A 21,947-nucleotide genomic window follows, 5' to 3' on the forward strand; every position below is an offset into this window, starting at 1 on the left:
ATAAGAAAAGAAGTATTTGTGGGCACAGGTAGTGTTTTCCTCAATCCTCCCAGTAATGGAAGGAGACTGCAGAAGAAACAAGCAAGCCCAGGATGTCAATACCTGGCTCAAGGACTGGTGCCTCCACCAAAACTTTGGGTTTTGAAACCACGGAAGAGCCTCCTAGAGACAAAGTATGCTGAAGCCTGATGGGATCCACCTGTCCCTATGAGGAAAAGGCACCTTTGGGCGTAAGCTGGTGGGACTGACTGAAAGAGCTTTAAACTAGAATCAATGGGGGAAGGGGATACCAACAGGTATCACGGCAGTAGGTAAGTCAAGGGTTGGCATGGCATCACCTGAGGGTGGCAAGGCTAGCGGGAACATTTACACTGCTCCAGGGAGCATGGAGGGCTCAGGAGCATATCTGAAATGCTTGTACACCAATGCACACAGTATGAGAAAGAAAGAGGATGAGCTGGAAGCATTGATTAGTTCCCAGAGCTACAGTATCACTGGTGAGATTGGTGGAATGAGTCCCACAGTTGAAGTGCTGGGATGGAAGGCTACTGGTTGTTCAGAAGAGATAGGCAGGGCAGGCGAGGTGGAAGTGTTGCACTGTATGTAAGGGAGAGGTTTGATTGTACCACCCTTAGAGTTAGCAATGATGCAGTTGAGAGCCTCTGGGTGAGGATCAGGGGGATGGAAAACAAAGGAGATGTTAAGTGGGTGTCTACTACCGATTGCCCAACCAGGATGTAAGGACTGATGAGTTATTCTATAGGCAATTAGGAGGAATTTCTGGACCAGCAGCCTTATGAGAAATTTCAATTTCCTAGACATCATCTGGGAATTATCATACTGCTGTGAGAAGCAGGTCTTGGAAATGCCTGAATTTTGTAGGAGATGATTTCTTGTCCCAAGTACTCAGTGGGCCAACTAGGAAAGATGCCCTCCTTTGTGACTAAAGAAGGACTCATTGGGGATGTGATGGTAGGTGGATGTCTTGGCCACAGTGAGTGATCACCAAATGGTTGAGTTTAAAATTTTCAGTGCAATAAGAAAAAAGAACAGCAGAGTTGCTACCCTGGATTTCAGGAGAGCAAACTTTAAGCTACTCAAGGAGCTACTTAGCAGTGTCCCCCAGGAATCTGCTTTTGAGGGCTTAGGGGTCCATGAGTGATGGTCAGTTCTGAAGAACCACCTTTTAAAAGCCCATGAGCAGGCAATCCCATTGTGTCCTAAGTCAAGCAAGCAGGGCAGAAGACCAGCTTGCATGAACAGGGAATTCTGCTTGGAAGTCAGGAGGAAAAAGAAATTGTATGATCTCTGGAAGCGAGGTCAGGCTTCACAGGAAGAGTACAGAGCTATTGCTCTTATACGCAGGGAGAAGACATGAAAGACCAGCTCAATTAGAGTTGAAACTGTCCATGTTGTTTCAGATAATAAGAACGGCTTTTAAAACTATGTTCACAGCAAGAGGAGGTCTAAAGACAACATTGGACCAATATTTGTTGAAGATGGTCACCTGACAAATAGGGAGGAAACTAAAGCGGAGACATTCAATGTGTTTTTTTGCCTCAGTCTTTAATAATACTTATAGACCTTGGGCTGCCTGGTCCCCTGAGTCAGAAGACCATAACTGTCGGAACAGTGACTTTCCATTTGTGGACGCTGAAATTTTAAGAGACCAGCTGTATCAGTTGAATGTTCATAACTCCAGGGAGCCTGATAGGATTCATCCCAGAGTAATGAAGTACGTAGCAGATGCTATGGCGGGACCCCTTTCAATCATCTACAAACAGTCTTGGGACGCTGGGAAGGTCCCGGCTGACTGGAAGCTAGCCAATGTCAGTCAGATCTACAAGAAGGGCATGAGAGAAGACTGAGGAAACTATAAACCTGTTAGTCTAACCTCAGATCCTGGAAAAATTATGGAGAAGATCATACTGGGTGCTATAGAAAGACATTTAAAGAATAATGCAATCATCAGGCACAGTCAACATGGGTTCACAAAGGGAAAGTTCTGTTTAACCAATTTGATATCCTTCTACAATAAGTTCATCCGCCTAGTGGATGAAGGGAAGGTGGTGGATCTATTTTTTCTGGATTTTAGTAAGGTTTTGATACTGTCCCTCACAGCATCCTTCTGGACAAGTTGTCCAGCTGTGAGATGAGTGGGTTCACAGTGTGCTGGGCAAAGAACTGGCTGAACGGCACAGCTTGAAGGGTTGCAGTGAATGGGGCTACATCTGGCTGATGACCAGTCACCAGCAATGTTCCTCAAGGCTCAATTCGAGGGCCAGTTCTGTTGAATCCTTTTATCAATGATCTGGATGCAGGAGTTGAATGCACCCTGGGCAAGTTTGCTGATGATACTAAACTGGGAGGTGCTGTTGACTCTCTCAAGGGACAAGAGGCCTTGCAGGGGATCTGGATAGACTGGAGCATTGGGCTATGATTAATGGGATGAAATTTAACAAATCAAAATGCTGGATTCCTCACCTCGGATGGTGTAATGCCAGGCACAAGTATAAATTAGGAGTCAAGTGGCTGGAGCCCTGCAGAAAGGTGTCTGGAGGTGCTGGTTGACAGGAGGCTCAACAGGAGTCAGCAGTGTGCCCTGGCAACCAAGAGGGCAAACCCCATCCTGGGGTGCATCAAGCACAGCATAACCAGCCAGTCCCAAAAGGTGATTACCCTGCTGTATTTAGAGCTGGTGCTGCCTCACCTTGAGTATTATGTGTGGTTCTGGGCCCCACCATTAAAAAAGGATGTTAAGGTCCTTCAATGCATCCCGAGGAGGGCACCAAAGCTGGTGAAGGGGCTGGAGGGCATGCCCTCTGAGGAGCGGCTACGGACTTTGGGCTTCTCTAGTTTGGAAAGCAGGAGGCTAAGCAGTGACCTCACTGGTCTCTAGAGCTTCCTGAGGAGGGAAAGTGGAGAGGAAGGTGCTGGTCTCTTCTCCCTGGTACCCAGTGCCAGGACATGTGTGAATGGCTCAAAGCTGCATCCATCAGGTGAGACTCAGCCTTGATGTGAGAAAACACTTCTTTACCAAGAGGGTGGTCAAACATTGGAACAGGCTTCCTGGAGAGGTGATTGATGTCCCACGCCTGTCAGTGTTTAAAAGGCATTTGGACAATGCCCTTAACAACATGCTTTAACTTGGTCAGCCCTGAAGGGGTCAAGCAGTGGGACTAGATGGTTGTTGCAGGTCCCTTCCAACTGAAATTGTCTATTCTATTCTATTAATTGACTGCAGTGAAAGAAAAGTGGCAAGTACATTTAACATATGCCTTAGAATAAATTCACTGCCTCCTTTCCATGGCTTATTAATAGCGTTATTTGATTAGAAATGCAGAAAGAATATAATCATGAAAGTCTACTTGAGAATCACAGCAATGATCTTGGATCTGGTACACTTCTCACTGTGAGTGAGACACAGCAAACACTCTCTGCCTCAAAACTATCTTTAGCTCATTTATTTTTAATCTGTTAAAATATCTCTAGTTGAAAGTGAATATAAAATCATTAAGATCACCATACCTCTGAATCAAAATCCATGAGCAGAACAATTTTGTCTCTGATAGAACTGAAAAGATTGTGCTTGTGGATCAACTGGAAGACGTCTTTATGCCTCAGAGTTAGGTAAATTTCTAGGGCTCTGCCATAGCGCTGGTCGTAGGTATACCTGATAAAAAACCGTATTGTAATACACGTGATCTTACATATCTAAGGGTAGGAAAATTACCTATGAGAGAATATATAAATGTATTCTATGATGTAAAGCTTGTTAGGATGCTGGTTGATTTGATGAATATCTAAATAGTTGCTGTGATTTGCTTTTCTTAAAAGGAAATAAACCACTGGGCAACACTAATTTTATCTCTGTTGATATCACCCACTGCATTTGTGTTCTGACCTGCATTTTCATTTTCCCATTTTCAAGCCACAAGGGAAGCCACACAAAATGCTAGCTTTTCTATTTTTGGAAACTAACTGGAACTCTCTTCAGAGGTAAAAAACTTTGTTGTCTTAAAACTTTGGGGTAGACTGTAACACAGCAATAGACAGTAGCTTCGCTTTCGTCAAAAAAGCAGTATGAAAAGAACTTGACATGGGAATCAGTCTGAGAAAACCAAAGAGCTTTATGCTTGTACGACGTAGCCTAGAACCAGATCGGTTTTGGCACATTTTCCAGCCACATACTTCCAACCATCCAGTAAACATAAATATACCACTTTTGAAATAGTGGGGAAAAAACATTTTATTTTCCTGTGGGTAATTCTGAAATGCACACTTCACAAAGGACACTTCCTCTGACAGCATAAAAGAGGAATGCTAGCTATTTGCTTTGGAAAGAGGAGTAGCAAATCCAATCTTATACTCTACTCATTGCTTTCATACTTGAGTATACACTTTATAAGGAAGGGAAAAGAATTGCTAAGCTGTGCAATCAGCAGAGTGGAGAGCAAAGAAAGCTGATACTCTGCAGACTGCCGCAAAGCAGATATTTATAAGAGATTTAGGCAGATATTTATAAATTATATAGTATACTATTTCAAGCTTACTTTTTGTAACAGGAGTTTAAAATTGTACTCACAATTCTGCAAGTGTTCGTAGCAAAGTCCTGTTCTGGGGATCTTTCTTCAGGTGATCCACTACAGCTTGAACTATGATTGTGTTGTTGTAGAGATCTCCAGGCCACTCTTTTATCAGGGTTGCAAACCCCTAAAAGTATAAAAGATTGTAACAGAAACAGAAAGAACTGCCCAAGGAACATTTCAAAACATCAAAGCTTCAGCTAAGCCTCTGAGATGATACCTGCTGTGCTTCACCTCTAAGCCACTTTTACGTGCCCACAGACATGCACAGTGCAGAACACAGATTTTCCTTCTGAGGGCAATGTTATTAAGATTCATGAAGCTGGGTCTCTTTCAGGTGCTGTATGCTTTGTGCAGCACCTCAACCGCTAGTGCTACAGTAAGCAAACTAAAAATAATAGTATTAATAAAAAGTAACCAATCTCACAGTATTTGTGTGCTCTGAAGAACATCCTACCTATTCTTTTAAAAATCTAAACCAAAAGTCATCTTTTAAACCTTTTCATTATCGTTGAATTGTCCACTGAAAATCTCTTGGAATACAACAGGGAATTGCTATCGGAATTCCACATTGCTGAGGGTGTTTTGCTGGCAATAGATATTACACGTGGACATGTCAGGCTGCAGTACCTCGTAGTCACTCTCCAAAAACTCATGCAGGACCATTTCATAGATCAGAGGTTTCAAAACTGGATCCCGTCTGGGCAAGTAACGACTAATTGCCTATAGGAACAAAGAGGACAAAGCATCAAAAGGGGAATGACATGCAACATCCTGGTACGCTGATGATACAAAAAGAATTATTGTGAAACAAAAAACCAAAGCTACATGCAAAACATAGCTCCTGGTAAACACTGGAAGTGCTGTACATTCATATTTGTAAGCAGTATCCTGAAGTTATTTACTTCAAGATTGCACACATTGGAATTGCATTACTTATCTGGAAGAATTTTCATTAGAAAGATAGTGGTAAGATACTAGATAGAATGGGAGTATCAGCCATTGCACTTAGAGAAGTCTGAATATTTACTGCTAGTCATTTAGAAAATAAAACCACAAAAGACCCCTCAGAAGAAGGTAGTTTTCAAAATCTGTTTTGTCCAGTCTTGCTCTTACATCTTGTAAAAAAGGTATAAGCATTCATCAGCTGAAAAATGCGTACTTTTGATTTATGACTCGCTGAGGTCACTAAATCTTATGAAGAGTTCTGTTTTGCCAGCTATTTTTACATATCCAAATGAAAATTAATTTGAGAATACATCTCTCCATGGAAAGGGTGAAGGCGTGTGATCTGTTGCTCTATAGGAGGTGTTAAGGAACTGCATTCTGGCAGGCAGGAGATGAAAACCTGCCAGAATGAATCAGCTCATACCCCAGAATTTCAGCAGAGCATCTTATTAGCACTATTATTCCATGCAACTAGAGGCCAAGGTTATTACCGCCTGCCAAAATAAACCCTATCACTGCCAGCTGTGCTGGGACTTTGGGGTTTGTAGCTGAAGGCCCAATACTGATGAAATCTCTCCGAACACTCAGAGATGTTGCCTGTTGCCCGCTAATGGCACATGGTGCACTAGCATTTTGTTACTAAAGTTGCATGAACAAAACAGGAGGAAAAAAAAAAAACCTTACTACATCTTTTTTTTTGCAGTTTTAACAGACAGCAGTGACTATTCACAACAAAGTCTCCTAGTATGTAAATCAAAACAATTGCCTAAGTTACGTATTTCATGAAAGTCTCCCATCTGTAGGTGAAAAAGGAGGTAAAAATAAAAGACCAGTAAAAAAAAGCATTGTTAATGACTTTGCAAAAATTAAAAGTTCATTGCTCACAGGAGACCTCTTCTCTCCCCACGCAGTTTGAGCTTGGCCAGTCATTGAAATGTAGCGTGCTGCCAACATCAGCTCCCACCGTCTGTCACAGAATTTAATAGCTAACTCAGGACACGGTCTTGCTAGCTGCCCTGGGGAATCACATTCCTGACCCCCTCATAAAAAAAAGCCTCTTCCGGCCATGAAGAAAGCAAGCTGGACATCAGGCAGAGACTCAAAGGCAGAGGAAGTTCTCCAAAGGCTGTTTTCGTGCCCACCTTCTACCTTCCCGCCACCTCCTCAACACACAGCCTTGGCCAACAGGCTTTGCTGCAGCTCTTGGCTGCGGTTCGGCCTCACGGTGAGCTGCGGAGCAGTGCAGCTGCCTCCTTGCGTGGGGGCCAGGCTGCCTCGGGAAGGAAACCTCTCCTGCCCCAATTCCCATTGCTTTGAAGGAAAAGCACAACCACCTCCTGCAGTTTGGCCCCTGCACTTAGCAAAGGCTAAGAAGCATCCAAGTTATTTTTAAGCCTAGGCACAAAGGTGAACTAAGACCTGCACTGGAGGTTACAAACCCTTCCTGTTTTATTTTCAAGCAGTAGCTAAGGAGCGATGTCAGACAAAAAGCTCCAGAATCAGGATGCCTTTGTATCAGTTCCTGAACCACATGGTGAAAGTGACTTTAAATAAAAAGAGGATACTATAAACAAAAATATTTTCTTCTTACGACCTGCTTTCAGACTTTTGATCAATAGGTATAAAGGCAGGGTATACACAAGAAAGTCCATATAAAAGTTGACGTGAAATAGCATAAAACATCTCACCAATAAGCCCAAGCCACAATTATTTATTCCTCAGCGGATACTTATGAGATGAAAAAAGGCTGTCTGGATAATACTGCTCTATGCTATGCCCACCACAGTCAGGGGAAATCTTTCACGTGTCCTCTAGCCAACGTTCGGTCATTAAAGATTGCTGCTGCTAGCTGATCATCATGCCCCCCTGCTGAAAGTTAATGCTATCACAGCAGAGTCAACAGAATGGAGCACATCCCTCATGCCACAAGGGCCAGCACTCACAGAGTTTGGCATCTTCCTCCAAACCCACCTTCCTCAGCTGTTTGAACTGAGACATCGGATTTTACACTGAAGTAACTCGAGCACAAGCATGTAACTCCATCAAGCCACTGCTGCTGGAGGAGGAGAGGAGCAGATCATTGCAAAGCTCTAAAATCTTGAAAATGCCATAACAAGGTTTGCTAGAGGACATTCACCGAAGAACAGGAGAGACATCAAGAACAAAATGCAGCCTCTGGTAACCAGGCAGGACCTTCTAGTACAGAACACTCAAAAAACCCCTAACCCCACAAGCAAACAAACACCACACTCATCCCACAGGCTTTAACGTTGGGGTATTACTAATTAGTCCCTCTGCAGGAAGGGACATTTAAACTTTTACACTGCCACCTCAGTTATTGGCAAATCACGTTATATTGGAAACATCAGATTTCAGGCAACTGCTTCTATGCGGTGCAAATTCCTTAAGAAAATTCCCTTTTGAAATACACTTTGTCTCCAAATCTCAAACGCAGTCTCCTCATCAGGGCTTAAGGTCGTTATAGCCCAGTTACGCTATTGTGTTTAACACCTACTGGTTGGGTAAAGGGATAAAAATTCCAAATAGCATGCAGATGACCCCAAGCATCTCAAGAACCTCTTCATTTAGATCTGGCTTCATTAGGTTAATCCTTTATGATATGCCGGTATCTTCAGGAACATGGGAAAAGTTGCCGGCAACTGCAATAGTAAAATAAAAAAGGCATCTTCTAGAACTGCAGCTTGACGCTGAATAATGTAACGGACTGCATCTTATGTTTTTCTAAGTCCACTTTGAAGGGGCTGAAAACAACCAACTGTTTAGAAAGGCAGTAATTTAGCAGAGATGTTTTTGCAGCAAACCTGCAAATATTTTTATATTTTACAGTCTGCTGGATGACATAAGTGGAGACAAGAAAAACATCCATTCCAGACACTTGCATCTAAAAAAACAAAATAAGCCATAAGGACTGAGAAGCACTGTATCAAAATTTCACTTGTAGCTGCACTCACGGCCTTTATTGCATTGAAATAAAGAGACAGAAACATGAGATTTCATCTTCCAAGGTGGCAAAGAGTGCACCGAACCACTAAAAACTCATACAAAAGGCAACGCTGTTCTCGCACTGGTGTGGCTCTAAACCAAAAGCCAGACATTGCTGAAAACCGTAATGCTGAAACACTTTCGCTCTTTGAGCAGAATTAAACAGTTCAAAACCAGCAAGGGACTGCATGCTGTGAGATCTTAATAATATGTCCTTTTTGGCTCATTGAGTTTGAATAGGAAGACATAAAATTCAGAAATAAACGTAAACGCGTTACCAAAGGGAGTGTGCATAATGTTTTCTACTGGTTTGGCACTGACAGCGCTATAGTCTTACATCCTGGGCAATTTATTAACTGAGAATCTCACATTAAATGTGTACCATTAAGGTAGCTGGTTTGCGACCAGGGAAAATACAAGACAGGGCAGACTGCTCCTCTCTCTTACCACCATTTCTAGCACGCAGCAGAGGTGCTCCCTGTTGCTTTGCAATTTAACTGTTGTTTGACACTCAAAGCTGTGGCTCTGTTGCAAGGGACTTGGATTTTCAGGAAAGATTGGCACTCACCGAGGCTATTTTCCTTAAGAGTCGGGGTAGGATTTTTCAGGATGTACTGGAGGGGAGTAAAAAGTAAATGGGAAAGATGTCTTTAATTTAACTGTGAGCATCTTTGCAAGTAAAGGCCTTGGGGGTGGGTCTTTTACCTGGGGCCTGTCAACAAGTTAAAAATAGGTCGCTGAGTATCTGGATGAGCTATGTCTCCAACCCTGTTTTGAGGCTTGTTAACATATACACATCAATCTGAAACACAACTGTACAACTAGAGATCTGGGGCAGAAAATTCAAGGGCAGCATTGTATCCCGCTACCACACTAGGGACATTAAATGCAACCCTTTAGGTACTCGGTCAAAACATGCGGGAAATACAGCGTGCCAATTACTTGAGTGCAAAGACAGAAATTAACTTACCTTAAGCTGACCTATTTCTTTAAACTTGTAAACTTCAAATTCCCAGAGTTCTGTGTTTTTGCCAAGAATTTTCTGGCACTTTCTGGAAGGAAGATGAAAGGGGAGAGAACAAAAGTGGGTACATAGAATAATACAAATGTGACAGCATTACTGCAAGGATTTCTCTCTTCTTTCTTCTCCCTAACAGGACACCTTCAAAGGTGACTTATTTTGGCAACCACTGCTTCAAGCAGAGTATGCCGAGTACTCTTCCTTTCAGATCTTACAGTTTTGTTGCATCCAGGAGGACTTAACTGCTTACTATGCGTTCAACCTTATTGATTAGGGCCGTAAGAGCTTTATGAGTGAAGTTTTTAAATCCCATCTGAGGAAAAATTAAGCACTTAGAAAGATATACTTACACATACATAAAAACACAAATCTTAGGTAATTTCTGATCCTTACTTTAGATATCTGTATTTGATATTCTTGTTTACAGCCACGTAACCACAAATTATTTTCTGATGGTCTTACATGTAATGATACACTAAAAAACTTAGATTATCAACATCCAAAAAAACCCTCAGTTTTGAAAATCTAGTGTGACTTTGAAAAATCAAGGCTGACTTTCAAAAAGATATATGTCTCAATTCTAGTTAAACTTTAGAAAGTTTACAGTAACTTTTTTGTCACTACAGGCGAGAAAATACAGGGCACAGTAATACATCTGTATGTTTTGAAACTTCAGAAACTCCATAACACACAGAAAATCAACATGACAAAATACTTCAAAATCAGTAATTTGCTTTTGCTTTTCCCCCACAGACGCAAAGAAAATCTTTAATAGTAAGTTACCGGGCAGCCAGGTCATACTCTCCTTTCTCCACTAGGTGATTTATATAAGCTAAGCCAATGTCCTAAAGGGAATAAAAATAAAGAATTAGTTATAAAAATTTGGAAGTCAACTGCTTGACTGCCACAGTAACTATCATTCCAGCTGTATGCACAGGGCCCTAAATGGAGACCCTGAGTTAGACAACGTGCCGACAGAACAGTCAACACAAAATACCTGCCTACACCACTCTTGGCTTCAAATTATGATGCTCTTTTAAATAATTCTCATAACCTGATTGATGCTGATTGACTGTGCTACGTCTACATATTGTTCAAAACACACAGCTCATCATTCAGTGCTTGCATTTGTTATCTCAAAAAGAAACCCACCAGCCATTGTACGAGACACGTTCTTTGTCAACACGAAGTTTGCAGGGGGGAAAAATGTTGGTTGAGAATATGAATCTTACTGCTGCTCCATAAATAAAAGGAATTACCAAGAATTTAGCAAGATTATTATATTTTATTATATACAAAATTGCCCTTTTCAAGAGTTTATCACGCAGTTCTGCTGTAAAATTGTTCTGGTAGGTGTTTAATACATTAAATTTTAGCAAAACAGCCACGCCTCTGCTGTAATCTCAACACTGGTGTCACGGTCAACACAGCCCAGTGTACCTAGCACAGAACTTAAGAATCATATCAATTAAAAGCACATTTTATTTATTTTTTTTTAGGGAAACAAGGCTGTGCAATGAAAAATAGGTCATTGTTTCCTACAAAAATAAACACTTGGGTCTTCTCAGGCACAACATAAATTTTTTGATCAATATCAAGGACAGTACTGAGCAGAGCAGAATATCAACAGAGGTATCCAACAATTTCAATCTACTACCAAGTTTTTTTTAAAAAAAAAAAAAAAAAAAAAGAAATCATGCACATACACCAGATTTTAGGATTTCATTCCACTATAGGAACTACCTTTGTATTTTCAACCTTGCCATTGTCAATAATGAAGATTTCTGGCAGCCTCTTTCTCTGGTGGGCCAGCCCCCCGGTGAGCAGAGAAGACAGCATAAGGAAAGGAGGTTTAAGCCTGTGGTTGTTTAGGACCCTTGCAGTTTGCTCAAGAGGCGCAGAGGGGCAGTGATCACTACTGCAACCTAAAAAATCTTCAAGACCACCAGACTTGTCAGGTGGTGTGAGTGTGGTGTCACTGGTCTGATCGCTGCTGGGCAGTGAGAGCATGAGTTGTTTTAAATCCGTGTACCACTAATCCTTCACTTAGGGCTTGATGAGGCTTTTCCCCTCAACACATTCCATGGCTTTTGCGTTAGACAACAAACACTCAACAACTCTGCTTGTATATACCCACACTGAATTTCATCCTAGTGGAGCAAATATCTGCTGACCAAGTGAAAAGCTTTTGTTTGTTTGTTTTTCTCCTAGTGTATTGCCAGGACCTCCTTTAAGAATTCTTTACATCTTTTGCAAGGGTCACAGAGCAGCTAAATCATACAAACTCTGCGATAGGTGACGGCATGCCATTAGGTCTTGATTCAACTTCTAGACTACACAAGAAAAAAAGAATTTTTAAGACATACTGATACACAGTGTGCATATTATAGCAGTAATCTGGCTAAAAAATAAATACATCTTCTAACACACTGTAATTATAAACAGACTTCCATTTAAAGAAGCAGCAGTATTAATGAAACACCAATGTGTTCACATCAAGGTCAATTTAAACAACAACAACAACAACAAAACCAGCTAAAATTAGCGATGCTTTTGTGGCTATTACATTTTCCCCCTTTTGTCTTAAACTCGATACCCTTTGTTGCTCTGTGAAGGGACTATAAACATAGGAAATAACTATAAAGGAGAAAAGGAGCTTAACTATGTAAAATAATGAGAATTGCAAAGCAACATGAGTGCGCTAGATGGTGAAACTGCAACTGAATTTCAACAGCATTCAAAAGGTCTTCCAATAGCACCTTTTAAACTCCTGCCAAAACCCTGTCACATGTACAAGGTAGAAGTTAGAGAAATGTGTCACCCCCACCCAATCTCTAATATTGTAATACTGTGTGTTACTTTAAACAACAGTAAATTTAATACAAAACAAAAAGCAAACAAAACCCCTATCATCAGAGAAGTGTAATTCTCTTCTTTTTAATGTCAATAGCACCTTCATAAAACCCAGATCCTTTTGTGTTTCACACACTAACATTCCTGTTCTGCAGCTGAAACCAAGAAATTGAATGCTAGTTGGAGTATGCCTAACAGCTATTGTCTGGTGCAATACAGAACAGGGAATGTATTTGTAGCATCTCACAGCATTCTAAAAGAAATCAGATATTTTGCTTTGAATAGAAGTTTAGAGACTTACCAAAATCTTGTGCTTTTTTATGGTTTTCTGACTGATCTCGGCTGCCATCAAAGCTTCCTATATTCAAAAAGTAGAAAGCAGAGATACTAGCAAAATATACAAACTTTCAATACAGAAAGCTCTAGAACTGCATAAATCAACTATTTTTCAGAGCAGGGTGTTTGAAGCACTAGAATTTTTAATGCCATGGTTGGATGAACAACTTTGAATTCATACTCAAACCAAAGCAGTCAACCAAAGAGAAAACTACTTTTGTTTCCATCTGGGTTCACTCCACATTAGTATATTAGGATCAAATCGCAAGATTACAACGAAACAGACAATGCAATCGCATTGGATCATTTTCAAATGAGAACCCTTCACTACCAACACCTGTGAAAAAAATTTTCAGGAAAGGGGGTGGGGGGAAGCTACCTTTTACTTCCCCAGCCCAAAAGTCTACTCCAGTCAGACTGATTTGTATGTAAGTGCAATTTGCGGTTCTTCTACCTCTTTCAAACGTAGGGAAACAAAGCTGGCACTTTTACAAACAAAATGAAACCTTTAACATACAGCACAACACACAAGCTATCTACTACCTTGAATGGCTTGCACAAAGGCACACACACAGCTGTCACTTGCAAATTACTGGAGTCTTCAGGGACCAAATGCTGTGATTTACATAAACTGCAAAACTGCACTCATCATATGAGTTTGCTATTCAGATGCAAAAGCATCCACAAGGATTTAAACAAATCTGCATGAGGAATATCATGACTGCATTAACAAAAGGAATACGTGCTGAATGGCTTTCTCGCCTTTTTTTTTTTGTTTGTTATAATGGGCATCCAACAAATAACACATAAATAAGAATTTGCAAGTTACTTTATGCATCGTAACAAGTGTTGCAAGTCACTAACGGCAGGACATCAGAATCTAAAACACTGGGTGCATGCTGATATTGTCTATAAGAATTTATTGTTATTGTTTTAGGTGTTTAGATATACATGCTTAAACATACCAATATTTATGCAACCAAATACCGAGCTGCTTTTTTCCAAGGGAGCTGTATACCCTTGCTTTTTAGTATTGCCTCTGCTTTTTTTGTGAGTAACACTACTTCCAACACCAATACAGTTTGAGCCCACATGATTTTACTTCTAAAAGCTTCAACACCAAAGGCAAGTAACGCGGAGCAACGCACAGTACCCTAACACAACCTTCTCGTTCTACAGTGGAAGTGATATAGAATGAGAAAAATCTAATACTGCCCACCAAGTCCATTTCCCTTCCCTCTTTAGTTGGGATAGATCTAGAAAAACATCCACGTAGCTCATTAGTTAACTGTTCTCCTGCTTTAAAGCCAAACCCCAGCTTTAGTAATTTTCAGTGACAGCTAACACATTTCATATCTGATGCTGAGAGCAGCATTTGCAGCATCTAATTCAGCTACCTCACTTGGGTGCAATTCAGATGAGTTGTTTCAGTAGGAAGACTAATTCTCCAGAGAGATGGAGAGATGTACGGTCAACTCTTACCCTTCACAAGCATTTAGTCAATGACTGTAGGAACAGAAACTATCCAATCCAAATGACCTAGCAAAGTTCGTCATCCCACCCCAATTTCCAAACCAGGAAAGCCTGAAGGAAAGAATGTTGTAAAAATTACTTCGTATTTCTTCTTTTCAAGGAGCCAGTCAATGTGGTCATCTTGGTCCCGCTCTTTAGCCACAACGACATCTCTTGGGCTGATGATATAAAAAAGTGATTCACCTTCCGAATACTCTGCAAATGCATACACAGTTTCATTATTATTATATTTTCCTTAAGTAAAGCCTTGCTTTTTAGTACACCCTTGAGGGGAATTTAAAGAGGAGACACAAGGAAGACAGCAAGGCTACTCCTGCAGAACATGCATGTTTGGGAAGCTGTATTCTCCAATAAATTAAAACTGGTTTAAATGGCAAAATAGCTTTCAAAAAAAAAATTCACTACAGCTTATTGCAAATTCTGATTCATCCACTATGTGTAAACTTTATGATGGTTTAGAACACATTATTATACTTTTAGAGGACTATTACACTACATAGCCTGCAATAAACTTATCCTCCCCATCAAGGTCAAGGCCATCAAAAGCATAAATGATAGATGCCATAACCCCTGGGGACACAGCACATCATTACGGCAATGCATTTGCAATGCTATAAGTTAAGGTTATATGTATAATGCATTTGCTTATACCATAAGCCTTTATTTTTGAGTAAGCTCAAAGTAAAAACGTACTTAAAGGTAAAATCAAACACAAAAGATGACTGTTCAGAATAGTTATTATTTCCACAGAACCCATGAAGAAACACCATCAATATTTTGTAGGTACGGGAAAGAAAACCATTCCCCATCCGTTATCTGTATCTATACACACATACAAATACACTCCTGAACTGACGAGCAATTCACAAAATGCTGCTTGTTTTAAAGCCATCCAAAAAAATTTAGACTTGTCAGATTAACTGGAATATTCATTAAGCGTAGAAGTACAACTGTGGGCATCAATGTTCTGCTTAGGGACATGTATAAAGAAATCCCAATTCTACTGATAGCAGCAGAGATGTTTTGGAGATCAGGAGCAGATATACTATATTTCTAGTGGCTTAAGGGCATTGATGTACACAAAGAGGCCTGCCAAGCCTATGATTTGAAGCATGCTGCCAGAGAAGATGCTTAAAAATCAGAGTAACGGATTTTAAAAGCCAGAAGGAATGTTTCTGTATAACACAGGCTGTATAATCTTCACCAAGGAATTCTGCATCAGCTTTGCCATGCATCTTTCTGAATGACAACACATATATCAGAAAACCATCCCATCTTATTTAAAAGACTTGTATGTATTGTGCCAGGGCTTAGTCTGCCTGCCTGTTACATAATTAAACCTATTTTCTAGGCTGAACTTGCCAAATTCCAGTTTCCATTCATTACATTTTACCATTCTGGGGTCTATTATACACCCACAGCTTTGTCAGTACAGGGAAGCTAAATAGCAGCGTGCCCCTTTGAAGTGGATCCAGGTGCATCTTAGTGTTGAAATGACATTTACTCCATCTTTGTCTCTAAAGCAGCTTTTCCAGACATCGTATCACTTAGTTCACTATTCCTGAAGCCCGTTGTGCCCGAAGAGACACAAGAGCTCCTACGGATCACATGTTGAATACATCTCCAGCAAAGATACCGCCGTCCACAGTACTGGACGTTACACAAGACCTGTATTTCTGCTTTCCCCAGTGTGTCTGATTTAATAGATGGCATTACAAATCATGACACTTAAATATGCACATTTGCTTTCTTTCACGTGACTGGCTCTTGTGGATTTCTACTTTACATTTCAGTGTCATAAGCAGTTATAGACAGTTACTCAAGGAGATGACATAGAAATGAAAATGGAGGCTAAGTCCTCCCAAATCAAGTTTTTTTAACCAAGTTATTAAAATAAAACAAAACAATACTAAGAACACCTACCTAAATGATAATCTCTACATTCATTTTCCTGGAATCCTCGTACTGTTAGTGCATCAGAAGAGATCTCTTCACAGGACTCAGGTAGGGGTTGTACAATATCCAGTCGAGGCCTTGCACAACACTCCACTTCCTAGAAAAACACAAACATCTTAGTTGCATCCTACACAATTTACCCTAGCAATGCCAACTGACAGTCATCTACAAACAAGGCTGAAACTCAGCAGATGCAAACACCCCCAAAGGTCCAGTACTTTGCACCGGGTACTCAGTTGCGAACCATGCAAGTTGCAAAGTTGTAATTCACAGAGTAGCTGTAATCGCATCTGAAACACAGAGGGAAGTTATTCCTCCTCTTGGCTTGCTTCCCGTGAATGGATCAGTGCAGTGAAGGAGGGTTAGACAGGACCCAGGTCTAACCCTTCCCCTGTGTTTGCTCACCATCTTTCTGCTATTGGTCACAGAAATTTTCAGTGCTTTCACAGATGACCATCAACCATTGCATTCAACAAGCAACAGAACAATTTAAGACACGTTCTCAGCTGGGCTCAGGGCCCCAAAGGACAGAGCTCTATGAATCAATGATAGTCTGGTACAAAGACAAACTTGCATTGTTTTTAGCTGGTGCTTAAGTTCGCACTTTTAAGCATCCGGGAGCAGTAGAGAAAAATTAATCTGAGAATAATCTAAAACCCTTGCTGTGCTTATGATCTTAAGAGTACCATGAACTTTCAAGTGCATTGTATGTGGTTATGGTAAGATGACATCACGAATTTTCATCTTCTATCCAAGGGAAATTGCTGTCTTCAGCTAGCTATATTTTTAATTAAGTCAAGGTCAAAACACTCGCTTATTTTCTACTCCTGGCTGTGAATTATAACAAAATATAGAATGAAAGAACAAGGAGACATACAAAGTGGATTTACGCCACAGCTCTAGCCTACCCAACTCTCGGGCCTTTTCTCAATTTAGCTGTTCCAGTGCAACTATTAAAAAAAAAAAAAAAAAAAAAAAAAGAAAAGGAAAAGTATCAAAGCCAAAGTAAGCCACGTGTTCAATTCTGATCCAATTTGTAACAAGTAGGAAGCTGTCATTTGAAAGCCGTGAAACCAAGTGTAGGAAGAACTGCGTTCCTCACAACCCAACCGTAGTGAGCAGTGCTCCTGCTGCAAGCTCAGGCAGCTCGGGCCAAGACACTAACGGAGGGGTTCCCACCACACCAAGGCACAGACATGGTGTCAGAGAGGGGAGTACTTTTGTTTCCTTCCTAGAGTTTCCTAGAGGACTGAGAATTTATCAAAGTCCAGCACTCAGAGTTTGTTTAAAAGACTAATTAGAAGCAAATGCACGAAAAAAAAATCTCTTTCCTGTGTTCTATTACCATTATATCACCTGGAATTCTCTTTTCATCTTTCTTTTCTGAAGCAGTTAGAATGACTTTAACCTTTATCAGTCACTACCTCCTTTATGCTAGCTCCTTTCCCATGCTGCTACTTCATTAACAGCGGCTTCCCAATTTCCTTGCTCCCTAGCATTTCAACCCACCTTTTCCTCCCCCTTCCTTATCCCATTTGTTTGCCTTTTTTTCCTTTCTCTGACTCTGATGCACTAGAGGACTACTGTACTGACTCTCTTGGGAAGCACTGCTGTGACACTATTTTTCTCCTTAATATAAATAAAGAAATAATAATCTGACATCCCACAGCAAAGCTAGAAGCTAACCCTATTGATTTCAGCAGGCTCGAGCATTTGTTTGAACCTACAGCATTTCATTGCCTAGCAACTTGTGCACCCAGTTGCTTAAGGTTACTATGGTGATGGTTGTCTAATGCAGACGTACTATCAAAGAGATGATCAAGAGCATCTGCCATTCTCACACCGCAACTTCAAGGCTTTCTTCCACTGCCTCACCTTTTATTTGGCAATATGAAATAAATGTCGGAGACAGACACGGCACTCGCCCGCACGCAGTAAAAGCAGCTGACATGAATTCTAATTTCTACCTATCTACACACGTATCTGGGTGTACACAACCACAGGTCTTGGAAGCAAGGGAGACAATGATGCCACTTGCTCGCAATCATGCATCCCACCCCCGCCACAGTGACTCTTATTGCTTGAGTTGATCAACTTCACTACTCTCATGTCTCCTAAGACGCAGTGTCAGCAAGCCTCTCTTCTGGCTAAAAAAGATTCTTCATTTTTTCTGGTGCAGAAATAGCAGAAAGAAAGAGAGAAAAGGAGTGAAAAAGAGAGAGGGGGAAAAAAGGAAGGAAAAAGGAGAGAGAAGGACTATCTAGAGACCTTCTCTGGCTCCTGCAAGCAATAAAGGAATCCAGACAGGACTTCTGAAAGGTAAGTACATTAGTCTTCAACATCACCTCCACTGACCTTATTTTATAGGTCAGAGAAGTTTCAAGCACTGTTCACTACCAGCAGACTACAATTTTTTTTCACAGACAATCAGATCCGTGTGACTAGTTTAAGGCCCAGCTCACAAGGCAGCTTAGTGCTGTGAAGAAACTGTAACATAAAAACCATTACCGTTTTTTCGGAAATCTCCTTTACATATGAAAGTATAACAAGCTGGTCGCAGAGAGGCGCAAGTCCACTGATATAGAATTCAGTGTCGAACTGGAAAACTGAAATACAGGAAAGACAACAGATTGTTAAGTAAATGAATGTGTATGAACTACTCCCTAAGAAAAAGACACAGCTGATTTTCAGTGGCAATCAACGGCACATAGTAGCACTTCAGATTCAACACATATAACAAACCTACGGACTTCCCAGCTGATCAGCAAGATGAAATGTTACATTTAACATATTAAATTCCATTAAAGCTTGCAAGAAGAAATGTTTGTGCTCCAGGACATGCTAGAGACGGGACATTTGAAACGAATGCTCAGCCTGATTTTCAGTAATCATCTTGAAAAAAAGGAAGCAAACCCAAAACCAAACTCAATAAAACAGGCAATAACTAGAACACCTTCATTGGTTTGCATATTCACAGCAAGTCATGTGGCCATAAGAGAATCACACCTGCTACACCTATTGGTATGATATATGAAAACACAAAGATCATTATTTATTTATCATCACTTTAAACATCATGGGAAGATTACAGATACCCTCATTACAAAGAAAATATATGGTTAAATAGTGCCTTTTCTTGTTCATAAAACTGGAAATGTAATTTCCTAAGATTGGTCTTGAAATCGAGACAGTTACGTGATGACTATTTTGAGAAAGAAAAAGAGAGCTGAACTGTATTTACAAAAAGGCTCACTAAAGCAGCCCTCTGACACAGAAATAGCTATTTTGTTTCATTCTACTGGATTTGCAGTGCAGGCATTCAACTTCTGGGAAGCCCTTTTTGTCCAGTCCTTCCTCATGGGGTCCAGAACAGGAATCATCCAAGTGCTTATATTAGAAAAACTTACACCTATAAGCTTTTACAAAAATGTCAGACGCATCATCATTTTCTCCCAAAACATGGTTTTAGGAGAACCTAAGCATTAAGTAGGAAAAAAAAAAGTTTCCTTTCTTACTGCTTAGCTCGCTACATTACTAATACCTACTGTTTACTAGAAGTTACTAATTCTTCTAGCAAAGCAAACAGAAAATGCAGCATAACAACACTAAAAATAAAGCAAATTTACTTTAGCTAAGGTAATAAGAAGGAACAGGAGAAATAATCATCCTCCTGCTAAAGGAGAAAAAAATACCATCAAGTAAAGTACAGATTTGACACCTGTCTCTCAATGAATAAGCAAATACTATTTTTCTCTTAATGACTGCTGACACTTTGACACCACTGGGGGACAAAGCAGGGCACGAGGGCAGAATACTCAATCTATTCTAGGAGAGAATAGGTTCACATTTGTAATCCTGTACATAGTTATTTTCTTCTAGCGGGCAAGACTGATGAGATTACTTCGACTGTGTCGCATGTTGCTCTGACTGATGATTTTAAACAAACCATGTCAGAAACATCAACATAATATATCTTATTCCCAGTTTACAATTTAGTATTTGGCATTTTAAAGGAATATGGAAGGCAGGAGGAAAAACATGGACAAGAAAAAACAAAGTCAAATCCATAATGCTGGCTAGAAGGACAAACAAGCTCTAAAAAGTGACAAGAGAAGTCTCTCAAAGGCATATAAAATACCGTGGTTTGAATTTGGAGAGGAAAACAGCGTGGTGAATCGTACATTTGTAAAGATTATGGGGATGCTTATAAAAAAACAGGTGTGTTTCTTTGACCTTCACTGGAACTTTAGTTCCTTTGCCAGTGAAAATGTTGGTAACGTCCACGCGATGCGATGATGTATTTACGATCAAGCAGTAGTACTGTTCTCCGAGACAAAAATAAATAAACAAATAAAAAACATCACTTCAAGTTTGGTTTTTAAATAGGGTTTAGTTTCCCTGGTTTCACTTTCAGCTTTCTCTCAGCTCATCCTCCTCAAGAGGCCTTGTTGAAACACAATGCTCTAGCTCTGCTGCAACAGCCTTGAACAAAGAATAGCTGGAATAGACAGTGCTTCTTGACCTGATAAAAATCTTTGATGCCACTAATCAAAAAAGTCTTACTGAAAAAAAATTATGGAAGTTATAGCTGCAGAGAACACTAATAGGTTAATTTGACTTACTCTCTGGACGCTTTGTTTTGATCAAGTGGAAAAAAAAAATATCCAACATAGAGGTATTGCAGAAATGCTGTTAATTTGAAAAGGACCCAAAACAATTAAAGCAAACATAGTATTGAAGTAAATGGGAATGACCGAGGTATGGCCATGTGTCACACATGTTTATGCCTGTCATAAGAGAAGATGGAAGATATGCTGACAGTGGATCTACTCTATGTTCAGCATCTATGTGCAGCTGTCAAACAAATTACCAGGAAGCAAAAAGAAGAAACACGGAAATCTTTTTTTTTGCTGTTCATTAAATGAAATGTATGAAGTACCCCACACTACAGAAATAAAACAATATGTGCTACATTATTTACCCAAATGCTATAAAGCAATTTCTTCTGGAATTTTGAAGATCCACACACATGCAGTGGACTGAAACTAAAAGAAATCTATTTCATTTAATCAAATCTCAAAAAGCAGCCCCTGCTTTTCCACTGCAGATTTATAGAGTGAAATTCTGGTTACAGACAGAGGTTTTTGCCACTGATTTCAAAGGAGCCAAGGTTTCAACATTGGGAAAGTAAGAAGGAACCTAAACTAGCACGCAAAGAATTAAAATGTGTGGAGAAATTAATGTGTGGAGAAAAAGAAGGATTTTGTTGGGGGTTTTTTTGTTAATTTGATATGTTGTAGGAAAGAAAATGGAAAAGGCAACACAAGCTAATTTTTAGCTAGCCCATCAACAGCATCAGAGCCACAAAGCACCATGAAGTGGCCCAGCTTAGCTAGAACTCTAGTGCACTGTTAGCTGCTGGGGTGATGCCACTACACATTCCCAAATCACCTTTTAACCAGCTACTTCAGGCGCATTTGCAAAATTTGCAGTCTTTGCTGTAGGCCATAGTACAGCATACCCTTAAGTGTCTTCAAGATGGTATCTCCACCATCAGTGCTTTTACTGAGCTAGGTAATTTATGCAAAAAAATAAAAAAAAATACAAAATGGCATGTTTTGATTAGTTATAGTCATGTGCATGAGGTTGCATTTGATATAAAATATAAAAAGACTATTTTTTTTCTGTTTTCCACAGTATGTGCATTCAGT

General features: G+C 40.2%; 1 protein-coding gene across 4 annotated transcripts in view; it reads right to left on the minus strand.

Annotated features, from left to right (window-relative positions):
• The window catches only part of VPS41 (VPS41 subunit of HOPS complex), a 112,278-nt gene that overhangs the window by 21,225 nt on the left and 69,106 nt on the right, over positions 1-21,947 (minus strand). For all 4 annotated transcript variants that reach the window (XM_063325581.1, XM_063325583.1, XM_063325582.1 and 1 more), the window contains 9 exons: positions 18,745-18,842; positions 16,204-16,333; positions 14,360-14,475; positions 12,713-12,769; positions 10,342-10,403; positions 9,508-9,589; positions 5,217-5,309; positions 4,586-4,713; positions 3,529-3,673 (listed from right to left, as the gene is read on the minus strand). In XM_063325581.1, coding sequence (XP_063181651.1) covers positions 3,529-3,673; positions 4,586-4,713; positions 5,217-5,309; positions 9,508-9,589; positions 10,342-10,403; positions 12,713-12,769; positions 14,360-14,475; positions 16,204-16,333; positions 18,745-18,842 — 911 coding nt within the window. The remainder of the gene's footprint in view (positions 1-3,528; positions 3,674-4,585; positions 4,714-5,216; positions 5,310-9,507; positions 9,590-10,341; positions 10,404-12,712; positions 12,770-14,359; positions 14,476-16,203; positions 16,334-18,744; positions 18,843-21,947) is intronic.

The sequence above is a fragment of the Chroicocephalus ridibundus genome, chromosome 2, assembly GCF_963924245.1.
Source record: "Chroicocephalus ridibundus chromosome 2, bChrRid1.1, whole genome shotgun sequence".
NCBI lineage: Eukaryota > Metazoa > Chordata > Aves > Charadriiformes > Laridae > Chroicocephalus > Chroicocephalus ridibundus.